The 22,171-nt window shown below is 36.0% G+C and overlaps 1 protein-coding gene across 1 annotated transcript in view; it reads right to left on the bottom strand.

Annotated features, from left to right (window-relative positions):
• Positions 1-22,171, bottom strand: part of CFAP54 (cilia and flagella associated protein 54) — a 289,637-nt gene that overhangs the window by 204,490 nt on the left and 62,976 nt on the right. Inside the window, exons 18-20 of the mRNA XM_049626709.1 lie at positions 15,598-15,684; positions 15,384-15,505; positions 731-907 (exon numbers count right to left, since the gene is read on the bottom strand). Coding sequence (XP_049482666.1) covers positions 731-907; positions 15,384-15,505; positions 15,598-15,684 — 386 coding nt within the window. The remainder of the gene's footprint in view (positions 1-730; positions 908-15,383; positions 15,506-15,597; positions 15,685-22,171) is intronic.

The following is a 22,171-nucleotide window of genomic DNA, read 5'->3' as shown; positions in this document are numbered from 1 at the left end:
GCAGAATATCCTAAAAACAATCAAAGATAAAACTTTATTTTTTATACAACATCAAAGAGAATGTTGTTGATCATCCAAAAAAAGGAAAATTTAATGTTTAAAATAGAAATCAGGTGGAACCAAATGCTTGTGAGGACACTAAATCTCAACTTAGAATCATATTTAGGCCAAGTTCCAAGGCATTGGAGATGGGAGAAAGAGTTCATCCTTCAATAAATACATAAAGATTTATGACTTATAATATGGTTGGAATTGTCATATGTTTATATTAAAAGAATCCCCCATTTACTTGGAAGAACTCTGGGAAGAACCTCAAAATTTGCTATTTCCAAATTTCCTATCTCCATCATTGGCTCTGAGAATAACATCTATCCTCCTCAAATGTCTGATTCCAGGTCATCTGAGACCTTCTCCATCTTGAACACACACTTGGTCAGCATATGACTGTGCCATGGTGATAAAGATACTTAAGACAGAAATACTTCTCTACTGTTTCTCCTTACTATACATTTGGGGATAGCAAGGCTATATATACAGCATAAAGGGAAATAGCATAAAGAAGAAAAGGTCATGAAGAAACGTAGTTAAGACATTACAATACTAATCCCAGTGTTCAGTGCTTATAAATAAGACTATTCAAGTCCTAAGAGCAACAGAGGTATCAATCATGATAGTCATAAAAGTACTTGTGTCGCTTTGCCTGAAATAAAGATCACAATGGGCAACATACCTTAACATCTGAAATAAATGGAGCAGGTTTCAATGTCACAGAACAATGAGTTCGGGATAGCAGGATAGGTGGGGGAGGGATTCTGCTTTTCTTTCTTTTCGAACTCTCCACATATTTTTGATATGAATATAGGGCATTTTGTTCTTTTTCAATCTTCTCAATTAAAGAATATGCTTCCTATAATAAAGTGTGAACATAGAAAAATACATTTCAAGATTTGAAGTGCATTTATATTTCTAGAATTCTGGTAATGTTAAACAACATTATCTTGCTATATATAGCTTTTTGAGCCTCAGAATTATACCTGCTTCAAGCATTGAATGCTTTAGCTACTAAATAAGGCCAAGTAAAAAATAGCTATAAATTAAATAAAGTAATGGAGGCATACTTACATGTCTAATATGGTTATCATTATATTAATATTAAACATTTCATTTTCATATCAAACCCTATGAATACCTAACATCATAATTTCACTGTCCTTAACTAATTCATAGCACAATCATTTATATATACTGATGAACTATACACCTACCCTTAATGCAACTTGAAATGTGACTCTCAAGTAATGAGACTACTGGTATATGTGACTTATGAAATGAATATTATTGAAAGTTTCTTACTATCAGCAAGGAGAAATAAAAACACCTATTCGGTGAGCCTGAAAGTAAGGTAAGCACCATTTCAAAAGGTAACACATTGAGAGATAATTCATAAAACAAAAAAATAAAAATCTGAAGATCTGAAGATTTCCAAAGAAAGTCTAAATATATCCACAACTATAATGCATGTAAATGGGTTAAAGTTGTCTTTTAAACTAAATTAAAAGGCAAAGACTCTTTAATTGAGGTCCAAAGCAAAAATCCACATAAAGATTAAAATTAAATGGATAATAGAGAAAAAACAGCCTTTCCAACAAACGGTAGTAGGACAATCAGATATCCACATGGAGAATAATGAAGTACCCCTACATCCACTACATACAAATATTAACTCAAAATGAATTACAGACCCAAATGTAAGAGCTAAAATTATAAAATTCTTAAAACATATGAGTAAACCTTCACTGCTTTGAGTTAGGCAATGGTTTCTTAGATATGACAACACAAGCAAACTCACTCACACACACACATGCACGCACACACGCACACACACACACACACCAAAAAGTAGATACATTAATCAAAATTAAAAATTTCAAATGATGCCATCAAGAAAGTAAAAAGACAACCAACAGAATAAGAGAAAATATCTGCCAATCATGTATCTGATAAGTGATTTGTATTCAAAATACATAAAGAACTGTTACAAGTCAATAATAAAAAGACAAATAACCCCATTAAAAAAAAGCTGACAAAGGTTTTGAACAGATAGTTCTCCAGAGAAGATCTACAAATGGCCAATAAGTACAAAAAAGATGCAAAACATCACTGACCATTTAGGGATGAAAATACAAAATCAGCAAGCTAATTTAAGAGGCAGAAAATTTGAATGCAAGATAGTGATAGAGCCGAGAAACATATCCAAAAAATTCATCCCACAACGTCAGTCTCAACTGATTTCATTTTTAAAAAATTTCAAATCTCAAGGAACTGATAACTCCTATACTATTTAAAAATTTTGTAACTACAGACAAAGATAGATAGCTTCTCAAATAATTTGACAAAATTATTATACCCTTGATACAAAACTTGAAAAGTGACTGCATGTAAAGACATAGGGCAATCTTCTTACAAATATAAATGCAAGAATTCTAAATAAAATACTAATACATCGAATCTAGCAATATATTAAAGGAATAATGTATGGTAATTATATTGTCTCTCTCCCAGGAATACATGGATAATTTAATATTAGAAAGTGTATGAATACAATTTAATTTATCTATAAATCAAATGAGAAAAAATATGATTATAGGCTCAATGACCAAAAAAATTTTTTTGAACTTCTTTAATATTCATTGTTTATTTTTTTAAAAAAAAAAGAGGAGGTAAAAAGGAAAATTTTAAAAATCTTAAGACAAATAAAAATGGAAACACAACATACCAAAATCTATGGGATGCATCAAAAACACTTCTAAGAAGAAAGTTTATAAAGAAAATGCTTCCACTAAGAAAAAAGAAAGATCTGAAATAAACAATCTGACTTTATATTTCAAGGGAACTAGAAAAAGAACAAAAAGCTAAGCCTAAAATTAGTAGACTGAAGGAAATAACAAAGATAAGAAAGGAAATAAATAAAATAGAGACCAGAAAAAAAAAGAAAAGATCAACTAAAATAAGAGCTGGTTTCTTGAAAAGATAAACAGAACTGAAAAACTTTTAGCTAGACTAAGAGAAAAAGGGAGAAGCCTCAAATAATATCAGAAATGAAAGAGGAGACATTATAACTGATACCACAGAAATACAAAGAATCATAAGACATTACTATGAACATTACACACCAACGAATTATATAACCTAGAAGAAATTGATCAATAACTTGAAATATATGACTTACCAACTCAGAATCATGAAGAAATAGAAAAGATGAACAGCCAAATAACAAGTAAGGAGATGAATTAGTAATCAAAAACCTCCCAATAAAGAAAAGCCCAGAATCAGAAAAATTTAAAGAATCAATATCAATCATTCTTAAACTATTCCAAAAAAAATGAAGAGAAGGGGATACTTCCAAACTGATTTTATGAAGCCAGTATGCCCCTGATAACAAAGCCTGGCAAGGACACTACAACAAAAGAAAATTACAGGTCAACATCCCTGATGAATATAAATGCAAAAATCCTCAACAAAATATTGGCAAACCAAATATAACAATACATTAAAAGGATTATACACCACGATGAAGTAAGATTTATTCCTGGGATGCAAGGATGGCTCAACATAAATGTGATACAAATCAATAAATGTGATAAACCACATCAACAAAATGAAAGATAAAAATAATATGATCATTTCAATAGATTCAGAAAAAGAATTTAACAAAATTAAACAGCCTTTTATAATTAAAAAAAAAAAAACCTCTACAAACTGGATATAGAAGAAACATACCTAAACATAATAAAGGCCATATATGGCAAACCTACTGCTAACATCGTACTCAATGGCAACGGGTTGAAAGCATTCCCACTAAGATCAGGAAGAAGACAAGAGTGCCCATTCTTACCACTCCTATTCAACTTGTTACTGGACATCCTAGCCAAAGCAATCAGAAAAGAAAAAGAAATAAAAAGTATCTAAATCTAAAAGAAAGAAGAAAATTGTCTGTTTACAGATGACATGATTATATAGAGAGAAAACTGCAAAGACTCAACCAAAACACTGTTAGAACCAATAAACAAATTCAGTAAAGTTGCAAGATCCAAAATCAACATATAAAAATCTGTGGCATTTCTATACACTAACAACAAACTATCCAAAAAATAAAAATAAGAATAAAGAAAACAGTCCCATTTATATTAGTGTCAAAAACAAGAAAATAGCAATAAACTTAACCATGGAGGTAAAAAAGGTCTGCGCCTAAAACGTTGATGAAAGAAACTGAAGAAGACACAAATAAATGGAAAAATTCCCCGTGTTCATGGGTAGGAAGAATTAATATTATTGAGATATTCATAGTACACAAAATGATCTACAAATTCAATGCAATCTTTATGAAAATTCCAATGGCATTTTTCACAGAAATAGAAAAGTCAATCCTAAAATTCATTTAGAATGACAAAAGATCCAAATAGCTAACACAGACTTGAGCAAGAAGAACAAAGCTGATCAAACTATATAACAAAGCTGTAGTAATCAAAAATATGGTAGAGAAAGAGAAAGAGAGAGAGAGAGAAAGGAGGAAGGGAGAGAGAAAGGAAGAAGAAAAGAAGGAAAGAAAGACCAATGGAATAAAATAGAGAGCCCAGAAATATGGTCAACTAATTTTTGACAAAGTCTCCAAGTATATACAATGAAGAAAGTTCTTTAGGTTCTTTAATAAATAGGTTCTTTAATAAATGGTATTGGGAAAACTGGATATCCATATTTGAAGAATGAAATTGGACCATTATCTTATTATATGCAAAAATCAACTCAAAATGGATTAGAGACTTAAACATAAGACCTGAAAACCACAAACTCCTAGAAGAAAGCATAAAGGAAGAGCTGTTTGACATTGGTTTAGGCAACAATTGTTTTTGGTTCTGACAGAAGAGGTATAGGCAACAAAAACAAAAGTAAATAAGCTAAAAACCTTCAGCACAGCATAGGAAACAATCAACAAATTGAAAAGACAACCTACGGAACTGGAGAAAATATTTGCAATCTATACATTCAATAAGGCCTTGATATCTATAATATATAAGGAACTCTAAACTCAATAGCAATCAATCCAGTCAAATAACTTAAAAATGGACCAAAAAAAACCCCAAACAGACATTTTTCCAAAAAAGACATTCAGATGGCCAACAGGCACATGAAATGATGCTCAACATCACTTATCATCAGAGAAATGTAAATAAAAACCACCATGAGACAGTATCTCACACCTGTTAGAATGTCTATTATCAAAAAGACAAATGATAACAAATGTTGGTGTAGATGTGGAGAAAAGGGAACCTTTGTACAATGTTGGTAAGAATGTGAACTGGTACAACCAATGTGGTATACAGTATGGAGGTTCCTCAAAAAATTAAAAATAGAACTATCATATAATCCAGCAATCCCACTTCTGGGTATTTATCCAAAGCAAATGAAATCATTATCTTAAGATGTATCTGCACTCCTATGTTCATTGCAGCATTATTCACTATCACCAAGATGTGAAGACAATCTAAGTGTCCATTGATAAATAAAGAAACTGTGTTACATATATACAATGGAATATTATTCAGCCTTAGAAAATAAGAAAATTCTGCCAATTGGAGCGACATGTATGACCTTGAGGGCATTATACTAATGAAATGAGCCAGACAAAGAGAAATACTGTATGGTATCATGTGTATGTGTAATCTGAAAAAATAAAAGTCAAACTCCTAGAAACAGTAAGTAGAATGGTGATTGCCAAGGGCAAGAAAGAGGGGATTCGGTCAAGAGGCACAAACTTCCAGTTATAAGATGAATAAATTCTGAAAATCTAATGTAGAGCATGGTGACTACACTTAATAATAGTGTATTGCATCCTTGAAATCTGGCAAGAAAACATATCTTAAGTGTTCTCACTCAGAAATAAAAAGGTAACTAAATGATACGATAAATGTGTTAATTAAGCTGATTGTGGTAACCATTTTATAATGTACAATAGTCCCTGCTTATCCACAGGAACACATTCCAAACTACTCAATGGATGCCTGAAACCACAGACATATCAAACCCTATATATACTATTTTTTTCTTATACATATATACCTATGATAAAGTTTAATTTATAAATTAGGCACAGTAAGGGATTAGCAATATCTAATAATAAAATAGAACAATTATAACAATATATTATAATAAAAGTTATGTGAATGTGGTCTCAAAATATCTTATTGTACTGTACTCATCCTCTTCCTGTGACAATGTGAGAAGATAAAATGCCTATGTGATGAGATGAAGTGAAGTGAATGTCATAGGCACTGTGACACAGCATTAGGCTACTATTGACCTTCTGAGGATACATCAGAAGGAGAATCATCTGCTTCTGGGCTGTGGTTGTCTGCAGGTAACTGATTCCTCAGAAAGCAAAACCACAGATAAGGGGAAACTACTCTATATGTACATCAAATCATCACATTATACATTCTAAGTATATTACAATTTTATTTGCCAATTATGCCTCAGTAAAGATGGGGGTGTGGCAAACCTCAGTAAACTAGGAAAGCTCTTGCCTTAGCATGAGAAAAATATTAATTTTAGCCAATAGCCAAAATTATGGCTAATAGGGAAGCACTAAAAGAATTATCAATAAAATCCAGAAGGAGACAAAATGCCCCTATTCATTTTTGTTCTGGAAGTTCCAGCCAATTTAATAAATTTAAGAAAAGAAATACCGAAAATGAGAAGACAGATGTCTGCCTACCAAATTTCAAATACACTTCACTCTGATACAAAAACCTGTACTGTCTCCCCTGCAGAAGACATGCTAAGTTCAAAGCTTCCATTTGGAGATGGGGACTTGAGCTCAAAAGAAAGGGTAAGACTGGAGATAGGATCCACGAGTCATTTGCATCAAAGTGATATTTAAAACTGAGTGAGTAAACTAGTTCCCTGTGGGAGTGTAGATTATAAAACTGTAGTATCATACATTTTCTCCTAAAATAAAGATTGACCTAAATTGAGATCAGAATGAACTCATTTTTATTGTTTATAGGAAATGGCTAACATTAAGGTCTAAAATCATTAGTTGTGATTAAAATTTATCTGTAATAATAAATGGGTTTTTAAATTCTGCTTGTTCTGTGCAAGGAGGGCTTGATTTTTTTTTTTTTTTTTTTTTTTTTGGCATTTATCGTTAAGAATCTTAGCCATCTGCATAGGACAATTACTCCATCATGTGAGAAGGGGTGTATTAAATGGTAACCATGTTCCTAGGGCCTACACTCAAAACTAATTTCCAGACATGTGGTGCTCAGTATAACTTGAATCATTGAATGAATGAATCAATCAAGGGGATAGGATGGCACCTATTATTCATTACCATCTCTACTTTTTCACTCATTCAACCAAACTGAGAAGAATGGAGAAAATGGATGGAAAGAGAGATGTTAAAGGAGCTGTGTCTTAACACACTATGAAAGAGTCAAGGAATCAGCAGTGCCAGTTCAGCCCAGAGGACACAACAACTATGGGGCTGGACAGGGGCTCATTGACCTTTCCACCCTATACCAGACAAAAGACCAGATTTGGCTCCCTGAGAGAACAGATAGGCCCACAGAGCAGGGTTCCCTCAAAAGGCAACAATAGGTAGGAGTTTGATGAGGAAGAGACCAGAATCAAAATGAGGAAGAAGCTTGAGCAGAAAAAGATAAGTAGATTCCTCCCAGATAACTGTGGAAAATTTTAAAGACATTCCTACTTGAACAGAAGGGAGATGAAAGCTATTATATTTTGAACATTAAATGTTAATGTGCCTTCATTTGCGTCACAGACTGTGGAGACCAAGATATTTTAGGCTGCATAAGAACAGGTGAGATCAGCCTGAGGAAAAATTATGCAACACAAGGGAAGGGACCAACACTTTAAAAGTTTCCGTCCTCTGGATTATGTGTGCAGCCTATAAAATGCACCAGCAGCACTGGTTTACTGGCCCTAATATTAACACACACTACTTTTGACCTTATCTCAACTGGCTAGCCAACTGCCCTGGGCTTTCTACACTTATTTCCAAAATTTGCCTCAGCAGTTCATGCTCCAGTAAACCAGTCGGACACTAGCATCTTCTGACTTGAATTTAGCAGCTTCTCTCTCCATATCCATGAACCCAACTGAGATTTTTTAAAACTTCCTGCTTTCTGCCATGGCACAGATATTTCTCCAACCTGGCTATTGATCAATATCATCTATGGAGTTTATTTAAAAATTAAGATATTCCATCCCCACTCCGAACCTATTTAATAAAAATCTCCAGGGATGAGGCTTAAGCGTCTGTATTTTTTTTTTAAGTTTATTTCTTTATTTTGAGAGAGAAAGTGTGGCGGAGGTGGGAGGGCAGCAAGAGAGGGAGAGAGAATCCCAAGCAAGCTCCGTGCTCAAACTCACAAACTGTGAGATCATGACCTGGCCTGAAATTAAGAGTTGGAGGCTTAACCAAGTGAGCCACCCAGGTGCCCCAAACATCTGTATTATTAACAAATGTCAAGGATAATTTTGAAGTACAGCAGCGACTGGGAGTCACTGATTGAAATGAGTTAATCAGCTTCCTACCCTTTCTCTCAGTCTCTAATCTCCTCAACCTCCAGTCATCTAGCCTTTCAATGACTCCTCCTATACTTGTTATGGTGCAAACTCCTCCACAGCCCTTTGTATTCTGATCATGATTATACTTTCTAGCCTTATCTCCTTCTCTACTCTTTTGTTCTCCCATAACTACCTCCTATCCTTCCCTGAGAACCTGTGCTTGTCACGCCTTGAAGGTTTTCCCATGCAACTTCCTCTTCCTGAAGGGTTTTACATCCTTTTCTGTGCTTCAAGACTCACTCAAAAATCACCTCTGAATCCTCCCAAAAGAAGTCCCACACATTTAGGTACTTAACTCTCGTCATTTACCATTCTTTATTTTAGCAGGTATCACACAATACGATCTGTGTACGTGATTGTCTACACTCTCTAAGCAATGAGTGTCTTGGCCACAATGACAGTGCTTTCTTTATCTCTTTAGGTTCAGTAAATGTGTTTTGAATGAAAGATATATGAAATTATGACAGACAAGGATGTTCTATAATGCATTTTAAGACAATATGTTTAAAATGTTCTGATTCAGTCTTGATCAGTTTTAACTTTAGACTCCCCAACTCAGATTCCATGGCCCAATTTGAAATAGACTAATAAAAGCACTAAGGTCTTAAATGAAAGGTAACAAAAGTCTAAAACAGAGTCCTTGATTTATGTAAATCAGATAAATTCTATCATAGTACTCAAGGTAAAACCTAGTGCTAGTTAGAAATTAAAATCCTGTGGAGAAATAGGAACCCTCTTGCATTGTTGGTGGGAATGCAAACTGGTGCAGCCACTCTGGAAAGCAGTGTGGAGGTTCCTCAAAAAATTAAAAATAGACCTACCCTATGACCCAGCAGTAGCACTGCTAGGAATTTACCCAAGGGATACAGGAGTACTGATGCATAGGGGCACTTGTACCCCAATGTTTATAGCAGCACTCTCAACAATAGCCAAATTATGGAAAGAGCCTAAATGTCCATCACCTGATGAATGGATAAAGAAATTGTGGTTTATATACACAATGGAGTACTACGTGGCAATGAGAAAGAATGAAATATGGCCCTTTAGTAGCAACGTGGATGGAACTGGAGAGTGTTATGCTAAGTGAAATAAGCCATACAGAGAAAGACAGATACCATACGGTTTCACTCTTATGTGGATCCTGAGAAACTTAATAGAAACCCATGGGGGAGGGGAAGGGAAAAAAAAAAAGAGGTAGAGTGGGAGAGAGCCAAAGTATAAGAGACTCTTAAAAAATTAGAACAAACTGAGGGCTGATTGGGGGGTGGGAGGGAGGGAAGGGTGGGTGATGGGTATTGAAGAGGGCATCTTTTGGGATGAGCACTGGGTGTTGTATGGAAACCAATTTGACAATAAATTTCAAATATTTTTAAAAAATGAAACTAATTTAAAAAAAAAGAAATTAAAATCCTAACTTAGTAAGCCAAATCATTGAATTGCTAAAAGCATTCCATTTATAAGAGAGTGACTGGTACACTAATTAGAAAAGTATCTATACCCCCATGTTCATCTCAGCATTATTTACAATAGCCAAGACACATTATATATATATGAATATATAACTCATATGTATGAATATTATTCAGCCATAGAAAAAAAATGAAATCTTGCCATCTGAGACAACATAGATGGACCCTGAGGGCATTATGTTAAGTGAAATAAGTCAGAAAAAGACAAATACCATATGATGTCATTCACATATGGAATCTGAAAAAAGCCAAGTTCATTGGTGGTTGCCAGTTGGTTGGGGGTGAGAGGTGGGACAAAAATGGGTGAGGTCAAAAGGTACAAATTCCCAGTTATAAAATAAGTCATGGGGGTGTAATGTACAGCCCAGTGACTACAGCTAATAATACTGTATTCCTTATTTAAAAGTTCCTAAGAGAGTAAATCTGAAAAGTTGTCATCACAAGAAAAAAGATTTTGTAACTGATAACAAATACCTAATAAGATTTTTTGCAGTGATCATTTAGTAACATAGACAAATATCGAGCCATTACGTTACACACCTGAAACTAATATAACGTTATATGTCAATTATACATCAATTTTTTAAAAAGAAAGTGATTAGGGCTTTTTAAAGGGGGTTCCTCAAATAAAAGGAAAAAAATATTACCAGAAAAGTAGTCCCAAAAACTCAAGAAAGAAAAATTCCCATGAAACCAGCTCTATTCAACTGTAAAAAGAGAAAATGTTCTCAGTATGGACATGACTGTTGCCTATAACATGTCCAACATGTTGCCTAGTATGTCCATCAAAACATATTGTTTTATTGCCATTAAAAATTGTACTGAAGTCCAAAGTACTTTTGTCTGAATGTAAATCCCTGCCTATAGTTCCCATAGAGAAACAGACCTGCTTCTTTTTAGAAGTTACTCAATGCTTACGAGGACAGATTGACATTAAATACGTTTGACATCGACAGTGCAGCAAAACACTTGGGGAAAGATATAATGCAATCTTCAAGGTCATGATTAACAACTATCCATAAAAAACGATCATAAGACTGGAATAATAAAGTGCCATATTTATTACTTGTCTAGTAGACCTCCTGAGGTATATTCTGGATTCTCAGCACTATTACATACATTTTAGAAGGAGATGAAAAGTTAAGTCATATCCAAGAATCCAGGAAAGAAATATTTTTTTTTTGCTAGGAATAAAATATACAATTTATAAGATCAATCTCAGAGACAACACAAAAAGAAACATATAGTTTGATAGAGGAAAGTATATCTAGAACACCAAAAAATAGTTCTGATATGATAAAACAGAATGTTCCAGAATGCTTAAAGTGGAAGACAGAGTAGTAGTAGTAGTAATAATAATAATGGCTAACATTTATTGACTGCTTGTTCTGTGCCAAATGCTAAGCATTTTACATGCATCATTTCCTTGAATCTTCCCAAGAACCCCCATTTTATATATGAAGAAATTAAAACTTAGGAGAGCATAAGTAACTTGACCTTGATCATACAGCTAGTCAGTAGCAGAACCAAAACTTTAACCCAACACCCTATACTCCTAACTACTATGTATCTTGTCTTAATACAAAGCTAAGTTAAAAAGAAGCATAGAAAGGCAACCTGGATGAAGTTTCCTACGAAATACCATTAAAACTTGAAATGTAAGTTAGCTAAAATCTCCCGTCAATAGTTTGAAGTCTAGGAGGTCAAAATATGACTTCACAGGAGGGGGTCAGAATCAGAAAGAATTTGCTCTTTATGGGAAAGACTTCAACATGGAACAATTAAAAAGAGCTGATAAGATCTCTGAAAAAAAAATTGATTTACATATATTCTTTCCCCAAAAGCAAACAGAATTGATTTGACTAAAATGCTATAAAATAGGAAGAATAATTATACTTAGTAATCCAATTACCGCTAATGTAATAAAAAGCCAACATGGACTTTCAGAAGCCCAATAACCAAGACAGGAAAAAGGCGGGGCGGGGGGGGGGGGGGAGGTTGGAAATCCCCATAATCAAAAAACAAACCAGTCATTTCATTTAGAAAGCTAACAAGCTATTATCAAAGGTTTGTCTCTCACTCCTGGCAACAAGTTGGTCCACTTATAACTGATTAGGAATAAAATGGACACCTGATGAGATTATGCAGCTCCACAAGGTCAGGAAACTTCTGAAAAACTAAAACAGGGTATGAATTATTTAAGAGTTCTGAAAAGAAAAAGACCCAGGCTTTTCAAACCTTTTTATGGTATCAGGTGACACATCAGTTACTGATTTGGGGATAACTTTATCACAAAATCATGATAATGTAAACCATTCTGTAATATACCCCAGCAGAAATGATTGCCAAGGGAAAGAAATTTATTTGTCTTCTTTAAAGAGAGAAAGTTTGGCAATTATTTGAGCCATAACATCATTGTTTACGAGAGTACTCTAAGGACTGATCATTAAGCCTTAACACTTGGATAAAAAACTACCATTGAGGAGCAGAGGTGGCTATATATGATTTCAGAACTTCTAAATAAATATTCAACATGTTCTTAGTTGGTGAAATCCTTGTGGAGGACCCCTCAAAAAAAAAGAGCCTCTAAATGCATCTCATGATTCTATCCTAAGAGGACATTATACTTACAATTTTTCTTAAGTTAAAATAGTTTCACTTAAGAAATAGAAGGAAAAGGCACACAGGGAGAAAAGCATGAAAACTTCTGACTTCTCACAACTCCAGTGTGTCCCCAGTGTCAAAGGTAGGAAGATAGAGATATAACAGGGGAATGAGCATATTATGACAGCACGAAGACCAGATTCAGTCATAATAAAACAAAAGGGAAAATCCCAGAGGCTTTATTCTCTCCAGGCTCCGAGAGGCCACAAAATTACTCCTGAGGAAACAGTTCTAAAAGAAAGATAAGTTTTATTTGATGTAGAAATAGGACTGAAGTATTAGTATCCTCCAAGTACCAGATAGTAGCAAGGGGCTTCAGAAGCATCTGATGAGAAAATGAATCTGAACACACCCCCAAAGTTTTCCAACAAAAATCAGGCACCAGTCATCTGAGACTATCCAAACTATCATAAAACTCCTTCATTCAAATGCTAGATATTCAAATTTAATAAGGCTCTCCCCTAATACTGCCAGGACGGACTTACCAACCTTGAACACCAATAGTATCAGTCCATCCAAAATCCTCAGACTTCCTCTGTGGTCTCTTCTTCTTACCATCTTATCCCAATACCCACCCCTCCCCTTGCATCTATGCTTCTGTGACACTGAGACCTATAGGACCACAAGAACTCTATGAGACTTCTAGCTTCAGGAACTTTGTACATGTTGTTTTCTCTTCCATAATATCATTTCCACCCTTTGTCTTCCTCTTTCTCTGCCTGTCAGTATTCAACTTCACGATTCCTTTTCTGTATGTTTCCTTAAACATTACCCACTGCTGGGTTGGGTACTCCTCTGCCTAATTCCCCTGGCACTCTTTGCAATGAAAGCATCTATAGCAATGACCCATAATTACCTACTTACTTATCTATGTTCCCACAGACTGGATTTATCCACAAAGAGGGACCACAAAGAGAAGGCAACCCATCAATATTTCTTAAATAAATAAAGGATTTAATTTGTTTTTATCCCCTGTACTCAGCATAATACCAGGCACACAATCAATGTGCAATAAATATTTGCTGAATGGATGGTAAGTACTCAAAAACATTTTTTGGATGAAGTAATGGACAGATGATCAGAGAGTGCTATATATCAGAAATCTTAAATTCCAATATCCTACTTTCTGACCTCAAATACCTATCCTTCCAGCTCTCTCAGATTCTGATTTTCTGGTCTCTGACCTCACAGAGATGTCTAGTCTCTTGACATCTTCCTAGTCACCAAGCCTTTAAAGACCGTGAGGGTGTCACTTCCCTCTCACTCATTCTGTACCCATTTTTATTATGAACTTTTAACCCATACTATCATTTGTAAAAACCCAGCCCTGAACATATTTCTGCTGTCACAAATATTCTGCTGTCACAGCTACTAAAAATAACACATCAGGATAATGTCATACCACTATGCAGATGGGGCTTCTTAAAAATTCATGGTCTTCAACTTCAGCCAGAACTTTGTGCTGGCCAGTCCTTTAACTTGGAGTCAGCTTCCCCATCCATTCCTCATTCATTCCTCTCCACTCTGTAACCATCTTCTCTCTCCTCGGTCCAACTGTCCACCCTTGCTCTCCGCTGTTGGCAGATATCCCTTGCTTCCTACTCTATCAGATGATTGGCATAAGAAGGCATCAACTCAACTCTCTGCCTCCACACTAATAGACTCACTCTAATCTACATCAGTCTTTTCCTCCTTCCCTTTTATATCAGAGGATGAGGCGTCTGCCCTGCAGCCCACCCTCCACTGAAGATGAATCACTTTATCTGTGTTTTCAATCATCTCCTTCCCTCTTCTAATAGGATTCTGCTCTATCATTAACCCCTCTCATATCTTCAATTCCTTTTCTTCTGGCTCTTCATCCTCATTATATAAATATGCTAAACTTTTTCTCTTAAACTCTTCTTAAACTCTGTATCTTCTCCCTAGCTTTGACCTACTTTTGTCTTTCTCTTATCAGCTAAACTACTTGTATCATTATTCTCTACTTCACCATGTGCCATTCACTCAGCCAATACAATCAAATTTTTATGGGTAATACAGCATGAGAGACAAAATTTTTAAAAATCCCCTAACTTTAAATTTTACTGCCCTCAAAAATTTAAACTCTAAAATCAATATACAATGAATCAGCAAGAAGACAGAACAATTTCCAGGTCAGAGTAAGATAATAAGGCATTTGGTCCATAAATCAGCAATACCACCAGAGAGGAGATATGTGAGCCAATGGACTTGAAGTATTTTAATTCCATAGTAAGGAATGCATTATGCTAGCATAGTGTCACTTAAATTCTATAGTTTCCCTTATTTTTCATCCTTCTGATTTTATTTGGCTTCCAATGTAAGTTGCCCCTACAAAGAGAAAATACAGTGAGAGGATCTATCATTTTAGGAGAGTTCAGGACTGGCAATACAAATTAGTTCCCTGTTCAGAACCATTCTACTTCTCAAAAGAGAGGACTAGATATAGGGACCCTAAAAGTTCATAATCTAACGAACACATTATTTTTAGCAAAGGGAACTAAATCATTCCTTTAACAATGGTTGTATGTCAGGAGTAAAAAAAAAAAAAAAAAAAAAAAAAAAGGAATGGCATGTTGTTACCGTCAAAAAGTTGTGTGAACATGTAGAGGCTGCATCTTTTTCAAATACTAGAAGAGCTTTCTGCATCAAGTAAATCGCTTTGGACAGCTTATTCTTCTTTATTTTATTCATTACACTTAATTCTGAAACAGAAAATACACATTTTTACCAAAAGGGAAATATAAAAACTATCTTTAAATTTTTTGGAAAAACAGTTTATCCCAATTTTAATTACCTGTAAAACAGTCAATGCTTCTAGATTGTTTCAGTTTTTTTGGATCTTTGGCAGATACATGCTTGCTAGCAGCTGGAGTCTGCAAAACTGAAGAAGAAGATTGCCATTACAATTAGATTTGTATCCAAAAAAGGGCCGATTTTCTAAACATTAAAGGGTAACTATCTATTTGCAAAATTATTACTTCCTCTCATATGTCATGTCTTTTTTCATTAATAGATAAAAATTCAAACAAATCTACAACAATCTATAAATAAACACAGTTTAATTGACAAACTCTCTTTTATTTGCCACGGTATGCCTGAGGACATAAAAAATATTCAAATTATAAAAATATTTAACTTCCTATCCCATCTTAAATAAAATCATCTTGAAAGTTGATAAATAAGATCCAACCTACTTTTATTCACTTCCCTTTTGATAAACTTTTTAAAACTGCTCCATCCATGATCCCTGTAAGAGCTCTGAGTACCCCAAGAATACCTCCACTCTCCTCTCTCAAGATTTTCAACTAACACATGAATTCTTGCCAGCTGACTATGGGCAGTGAGAGATCCTGGTGTACAGTTGGGATGAGCCATCATTGTGGTCTAGGAAAGAGAGGATGATGGAGAAGAGAATAAAAGTATGCTGACCCAGGAAGATGGAGAATGTTGCTCTGATTTTGATTTTCGAGGTCTGGTCCTCGAAAATATTTTGATCAGGCAATATTTTGTTTCTTGGAGGTATGTGAAGGTACTTGTAGCAACCTGACAATAAACCCCTGTTATTTTAATTATTTGTGCTAATGTCATGAGATGATGATTGACTGATGAAAAGATGCCAACAGATACCATTAAAGGATATAAAGTTTCTTTAACGGTGAAGGATAAGGGAATTTCTCTGCATGGAGACAGCAACACAAAGCAGAAAATAATGCATCATTCTCTCAGTACCTGGTGTATTATAAATGCTAACTAAGTGATGACTCTCATGAGTATAACAGTTGGAGATAAGAAGGCTCTCATGAGTATAATAGAGATAAGAAGGATGAGATTCAAGAAAACGCTGAATGCCCAATGCAGATAAGTCATATTTAATGCCACTATCATCAACAGGCAACCACTGTAAAGTTCTTGAATGAGAATGACAAAAGCAGTATTTAGGCAACATTAGTCTGGCAGCAGCATGCAAGAATGAAGAAAGAAGGAAAAAATGAAAATCTTTGCTAGGGTGATAGTTCAATAAGTGGAGAAAAACACCAAGGAGTCCCAGAGATATTGCAAAGGAATAATAACTAAGCCCATTTAAATTTGAGCTCAAGTCTACCATCAGTATTATTAAATGGTCTTTGATAAAAACTCAGAGGATCACTTAGCCTGGCAAGATTTATGGTTAATAATTAGAGAATGAACTAGTTATTAACTCTATAAGTAAACAGACCCCACTTTACTACAGAAGATAATATAGCTACTAAGTGAGAATTATAGGCTAGTTTTCTTAAAGAAAACCTGACACATAAATGCCATTCATGTTTTGAAATACATTTGTGGTCCAAATATTTTAAAATCAAAGAATATTCAAAGTTCTTATTCTAAGTAGCCTGATTGAAATATATATATATATATATATATATATATATATATATATATATAATGACACAGAAATATTTTCATTTTATTTGCTTCCCTCTACATCCAGCAGGTCTTTTAAGAATCAGGCTTTGAAACAGTATAAATGTTGAAAATAAAATGTAAGAGGATGAAAACGATAAAGGGATAAAAGAATAAAGAAAAGGGAAATTTTATGTAAACAGAATGCAAATACAAGCACGTGGTCCTAAGTATATACCAATGGGAAACATCACCATAGAAAAAATAAAATTAACTCAAGTAAATCTGAACACAGTTCTCTAACATGTGATATATTCTAAAGACAAAATGAACTGCAAAGAAATCCTAAATTTACTTAGCAGTTTTGTTGTTAATGGTGGTATTGGTTTAATAATTCTGAAAACACTTTGTTAATATGGTAAGACAAAGCATCATGGCAGCATAAGTCATCCCTTCCCCTCTCCACATGCAATAAGAAAAACTCAGCATCTATTCATGGGCAAAAACAGAAGTGCCTGAGAAAGAAGAGCAAAACTGGAGGTATCGAACTTCCTGATTTCAAACTACACTGCAAAGCAATAGTAATTAAAACATGTACAGTACTGGCATAAAAATAGACACACAAACTAATAGAACAGAAACAAATACATGCAAATATGTCCAATTAATACTAGACAATGAAGCAAAGAATATTTGGTAGGGAAAAGACAGTTTCCTTAATAAATGGTGTTAGGAAAACTGGATATCCATATGCAGAAGAAGGAAATTGGACCTTTTACACCACTTACAAAAATTAACTTGAAATGGATTAAAATTTTAAACCTAAAAACTGAAACTATAGAACTCCTAGAAGAAAAAAACACTTCTTGACATTGGTCTTGGCAATGATTTTTTTTTTTTTTGATCTGACAGCAAAAGCACAAGTAATAACAAAATTAATAAATAGGAGTACATCACATGAAAAAGCTCTGCACAGCAAAAGAAATAACCAACAGAATGAAAAGGGAACCTACAAAATGGAAGAAAATATCTACAAATCATATATCTGATAAGGATTAATATCCAAAATATTTAAAGAACTCGTAGTTGCTGGAGGGCGGCCAACATGGCAGAGAAGTAGGGGGAATCCATACTTCCCGTGTCTCTCAAAGAAGTGTAGAAACCAAAGGACTTTGAACACCAGGGCCTGGGAGGAAAGAAACTGAATCTACTAGGAAGAAAATGGGAAAGCTGGAAAAAAGATAGGTGGGTAACCGCGACTGGGGGAGATAAAAAAAAAAAAAAAAGGCCACGTGAGCATGGAGGGGAGGGACCCCCTTCTGTGGAGAGACAAAGGGAAGAGAAAGAGCGGCTAGAGAAGTGCAGGACCTGACCTATGGGTACAGGAGATAGACCTGGGACTGAGACTGAGAGGGATCCAATCTCTAACTGCGGCTTTCTTCGGATGGGGCCGGCCTCTGTTCCGCACCTGGGGAGGTGGGGAGCCAGGCCTGGGTGTGGTGGTAGGTCAGAGTCTCAGTCCGCAGCTGGAGAAAGTGGTTCCCTCCCTGGAGGGCTGCGCAATAGCACAGAACCTGCCTGCATCCGCCACCCCCGGGCACAGCGGCTGGGCCAGGGGCTCAGTCTGCAGGAGGATACGGCCCCTGAGTCCCTGGAGTGCTGTGGGAAAAGACAAAGCCTGCCTGTGTCCGCCATCCGCCATGGCGGGGTCTCAGGCGGCAAGGGCGGAGACTCAGTCCGTGGTAAGAGAAGACGGTCGTCCCTGAAGTGCGGGGGCACAAAGCCAGCCGGGACCACATATCACCACATTCAGAGGCACTTCCCCAGCGTCAGAGCTCACGGAGCGGGACTTTGAATCCTAGCCAAGCGCAGGGTCAGGGGAGTTGGCGGAGTAAGAAGGACTGCGGCCCCCCCATCCCCCGTCTGTGTCCGCAGCACAGTGAGGACCACTCAAACTGAGTTCACCAGGTCGGGATCCGTGAAGAGACTGGGGGATCACCATTCTGCCCCTGCCCCCACCACCACCAAGGTGGGGCCTCAGGGATCACTTCTGGGGCTCCTAGTGGAGGTGGGTTCCGACCACACCAAACCACGCCCCCTTGCACTGGGTAACTGCCTATCCACTGGAGCGGCACAGACCCTGAGGACAGCTACCACCAACAAGCAATGCAGCATTGCCTGGATTAACTCTAGGTCAATTCTGGATATATAGATATATTCTTCCCCCTCCCCCATTTCTCCTCCTTATCTCTTCCCTCCCCTAGGCTGGTTACTCTGGTTATTGGTCTGTCTAAACAGACATATTTAATCCATTGTCTTGATACATGTTCTACACCTCCTTCTTTATACTCCTTTCTCTCTCTGGAATTTTCAAGCCATATAGTTTCTCTGTCTGGGCAACTTTATCCTCATTTCGTTTTCCCCACCTCCTTCTTTATTTTCCTTTTTCCCTCTCTGGATTAAGCCTTTTAGTCTCTCTGCCCAACCAGTATTTTTTCTTCCCTCCCCCCAACCCCAGTCATTTCTCTCTTTGTATGTGCTCTTCCATCAGCACCACCTCCACCCTCTTCTTTACTTGTAGTTGGTGTTTTGGGTTTTTTTGTTTTTAGTCTTTAGGGGTTTTTTGTTTGTTTGTGTTATTTGTGTGTTTGCGTGTTTTTGTCTCCTGTTTGTCCATCTGTTTCCCTTTACAGGGCTACTCCAATGAACAAATCAAGGCATATCTGGTAGAGGGGCCAAAATATTATTATGAGTAGGGTAATAAAATAACCAAAGTCACAACAACAGAGAGCAAGTAACAAGACCCGAAAAAACACCTCCTGAAGGGCCAGGCCCTGGCCAGTATGTGACCCTCCTTTAATACAGCAGGTGCTCGCAGGTGCAGAGCATACAACAAGCTTTTAAAATGCAAAAGGGACAGAAAACTAGCCAAAATGATGAAACGGAAGAATTCTCCTCAAAAGAAATTCCAGGAAGTAGCGACAGCTAACAAATCGATTAAAACCGATTTAAGCAATATAACAGAACAAGAATTTAGAATAATAGTCATAAAACTAATTGCTGGGCTTGAAAAAAGCATAGAAGACAGCAGAGAATCTATTGCTACAGAGATCAAGGGACTAAAAAATAGTCATGATGAATTTAAAAATGCTACAAACAAGGTGCAAAATAAAATGGAGACAGCTACAGCATGGATTGAAGTGGCAGAGGAGAAAATAGGTGAATTAGAAGATAAAATTATGGGAAAAGAGGAAGCTGAGAAAAAGAGAGATACAAAATCCAGGAGTATGAGGGGAGAATTAAAGAATGAAATGATGCAATCAAACAGAACAATATCCGTATCATAGGGATTCCAGAAGAAAAGAGAGAGAGAAAGGGGCTGAAGGTGTACTTGAACAAATCATAGCCGAGAACTTCCCTGATCTGGGGAAGGAAACAGGCATTGAAATCCAAAAGGCACAGAGAACTCCCTTCAGACTTGAATTGATCTTCTGCACGACATATCATAGTGAAACCGGAAAATACAAAGATAAAGAGAGAATTCTGAAAGCAGCTAGGGATATCGCTTCTCGGCCTTTTGGCTAAAATCAAGTGTGAAAGCAGCTAGGGATAAACGGGCCTTAACATACAAAGGTAGACACATAAGGCTAGTAGCAAACCTATCTACTGAAACTTGGCAGGCCAGAAAGGAATGGCAGGAAATCTTCAGTGTGAGGAACAGAAAAAATATGCAGCCAAGAATCCTTTACCCAGCAAGTCTGTCATTCAAAATAGGAGAGATAAAGGTTTTCCCAAACAAACAAAAACTGAAGGAATTCATCACCACTAAACCAACCCTACAAGAGATCCTAAGGGAGATTCTGTGAGTGAAATGTTGTAAGGACCACAATGTACCAGAGACACCACTACAAGCATGAAACCTACTGATATCACAATGACTCTAAACACATATCTTTCAATAATAACACTGAATGTAAATGGACTAAATGCTCCAACCAAAAGACATAGGGTATCAGAATGGATAAAAAAAAAAAAAGACCCATCTATTTTCTGTCTACAAGAGACTCATTTTAGACCTGAGCACACCTTCATATTGAAAGTGAGGGGATGGAGAACTATCTATCATGCCACTGAAAGTCAAAAGAAATCTGGAGCAGTCTTACTTATATTAGAACAACTAGACTTTTAATTAAAGGCTGTAACAAGAGATGAAGAAGGGCATTATATAATTACAGTGTATATCCATCAGGAAGAGCTAACAATTATAAATGTCTATGCACCGAATTTGGGAGCCCCCAAATATATAAAACAATTAATCACAAACATAAGCAACCTTATTGATAAAAATGTGGTAATTGCAGGGGACTTTAATACTCCACTTATAGCAATGGATAGAACATCCAACAGAGAATAAATAAAGAAACAAGGGCCCTGAATGATATACCGGATCAGATGGACTTTAGAACTCTGCCTCCCAAAGTGACAGAATATGGTTTTTTCTTGAGTGCACATGGAACATTCTCCAAGATAGATCACATACTGGGCCACAAAACAGGCCCTTAATAAGTATAAAAGAATTGAGATCATACCATGCACACTTTCAGACCACAATGCTATGAAACTTGAAATCAACCACAGGAAAAAGTTTGGAAAACCTCCAAAAGCATGGAGGTTAAAGAACATCCTACTAAAGGATGAATGGGTCAGCCAGGCAATTAGAGAAGAAATTAAAAAATATATGGAAACAAACGAAAATAAAAATACAACAATCCAAACACCTTGAGATGTAGCAAAGGCAGTCCTGAGAGGAAAATACATTGCAGTCCAGGCCTATCTCAAGAAACAAGAAAAATCCCAAATACAAAATCTAACAGCACACCTAAAGGAAACAGAAGCAGAGCAGCAAAGACACCCCAAACCCAGCAGAAGAAGAGAAATAATAAAGATCAGAGCAGAAATAAACAATATAGAATCTAAAAAAA

The sequence above is a fragment of the Panthera uncia genome, chromosome B4, assembly GCF_023721935.1.
Source record: "Panthera uncia isolate 11264 chromosome B4, Puncia_PCG_1.0, whole genome shotgun sequence".
Taxonomy (NCBI): domain Eukaryota; kingdom Metazoa; phylum Chordata; class Mammalia; order Carnivora; family Felidae; genus Panthera; species Panthera uncia.
Note: the sequence above shows the minus strand (reverse complement) of the source record. Positions and strands in the feature narration are given on the sequence as shown.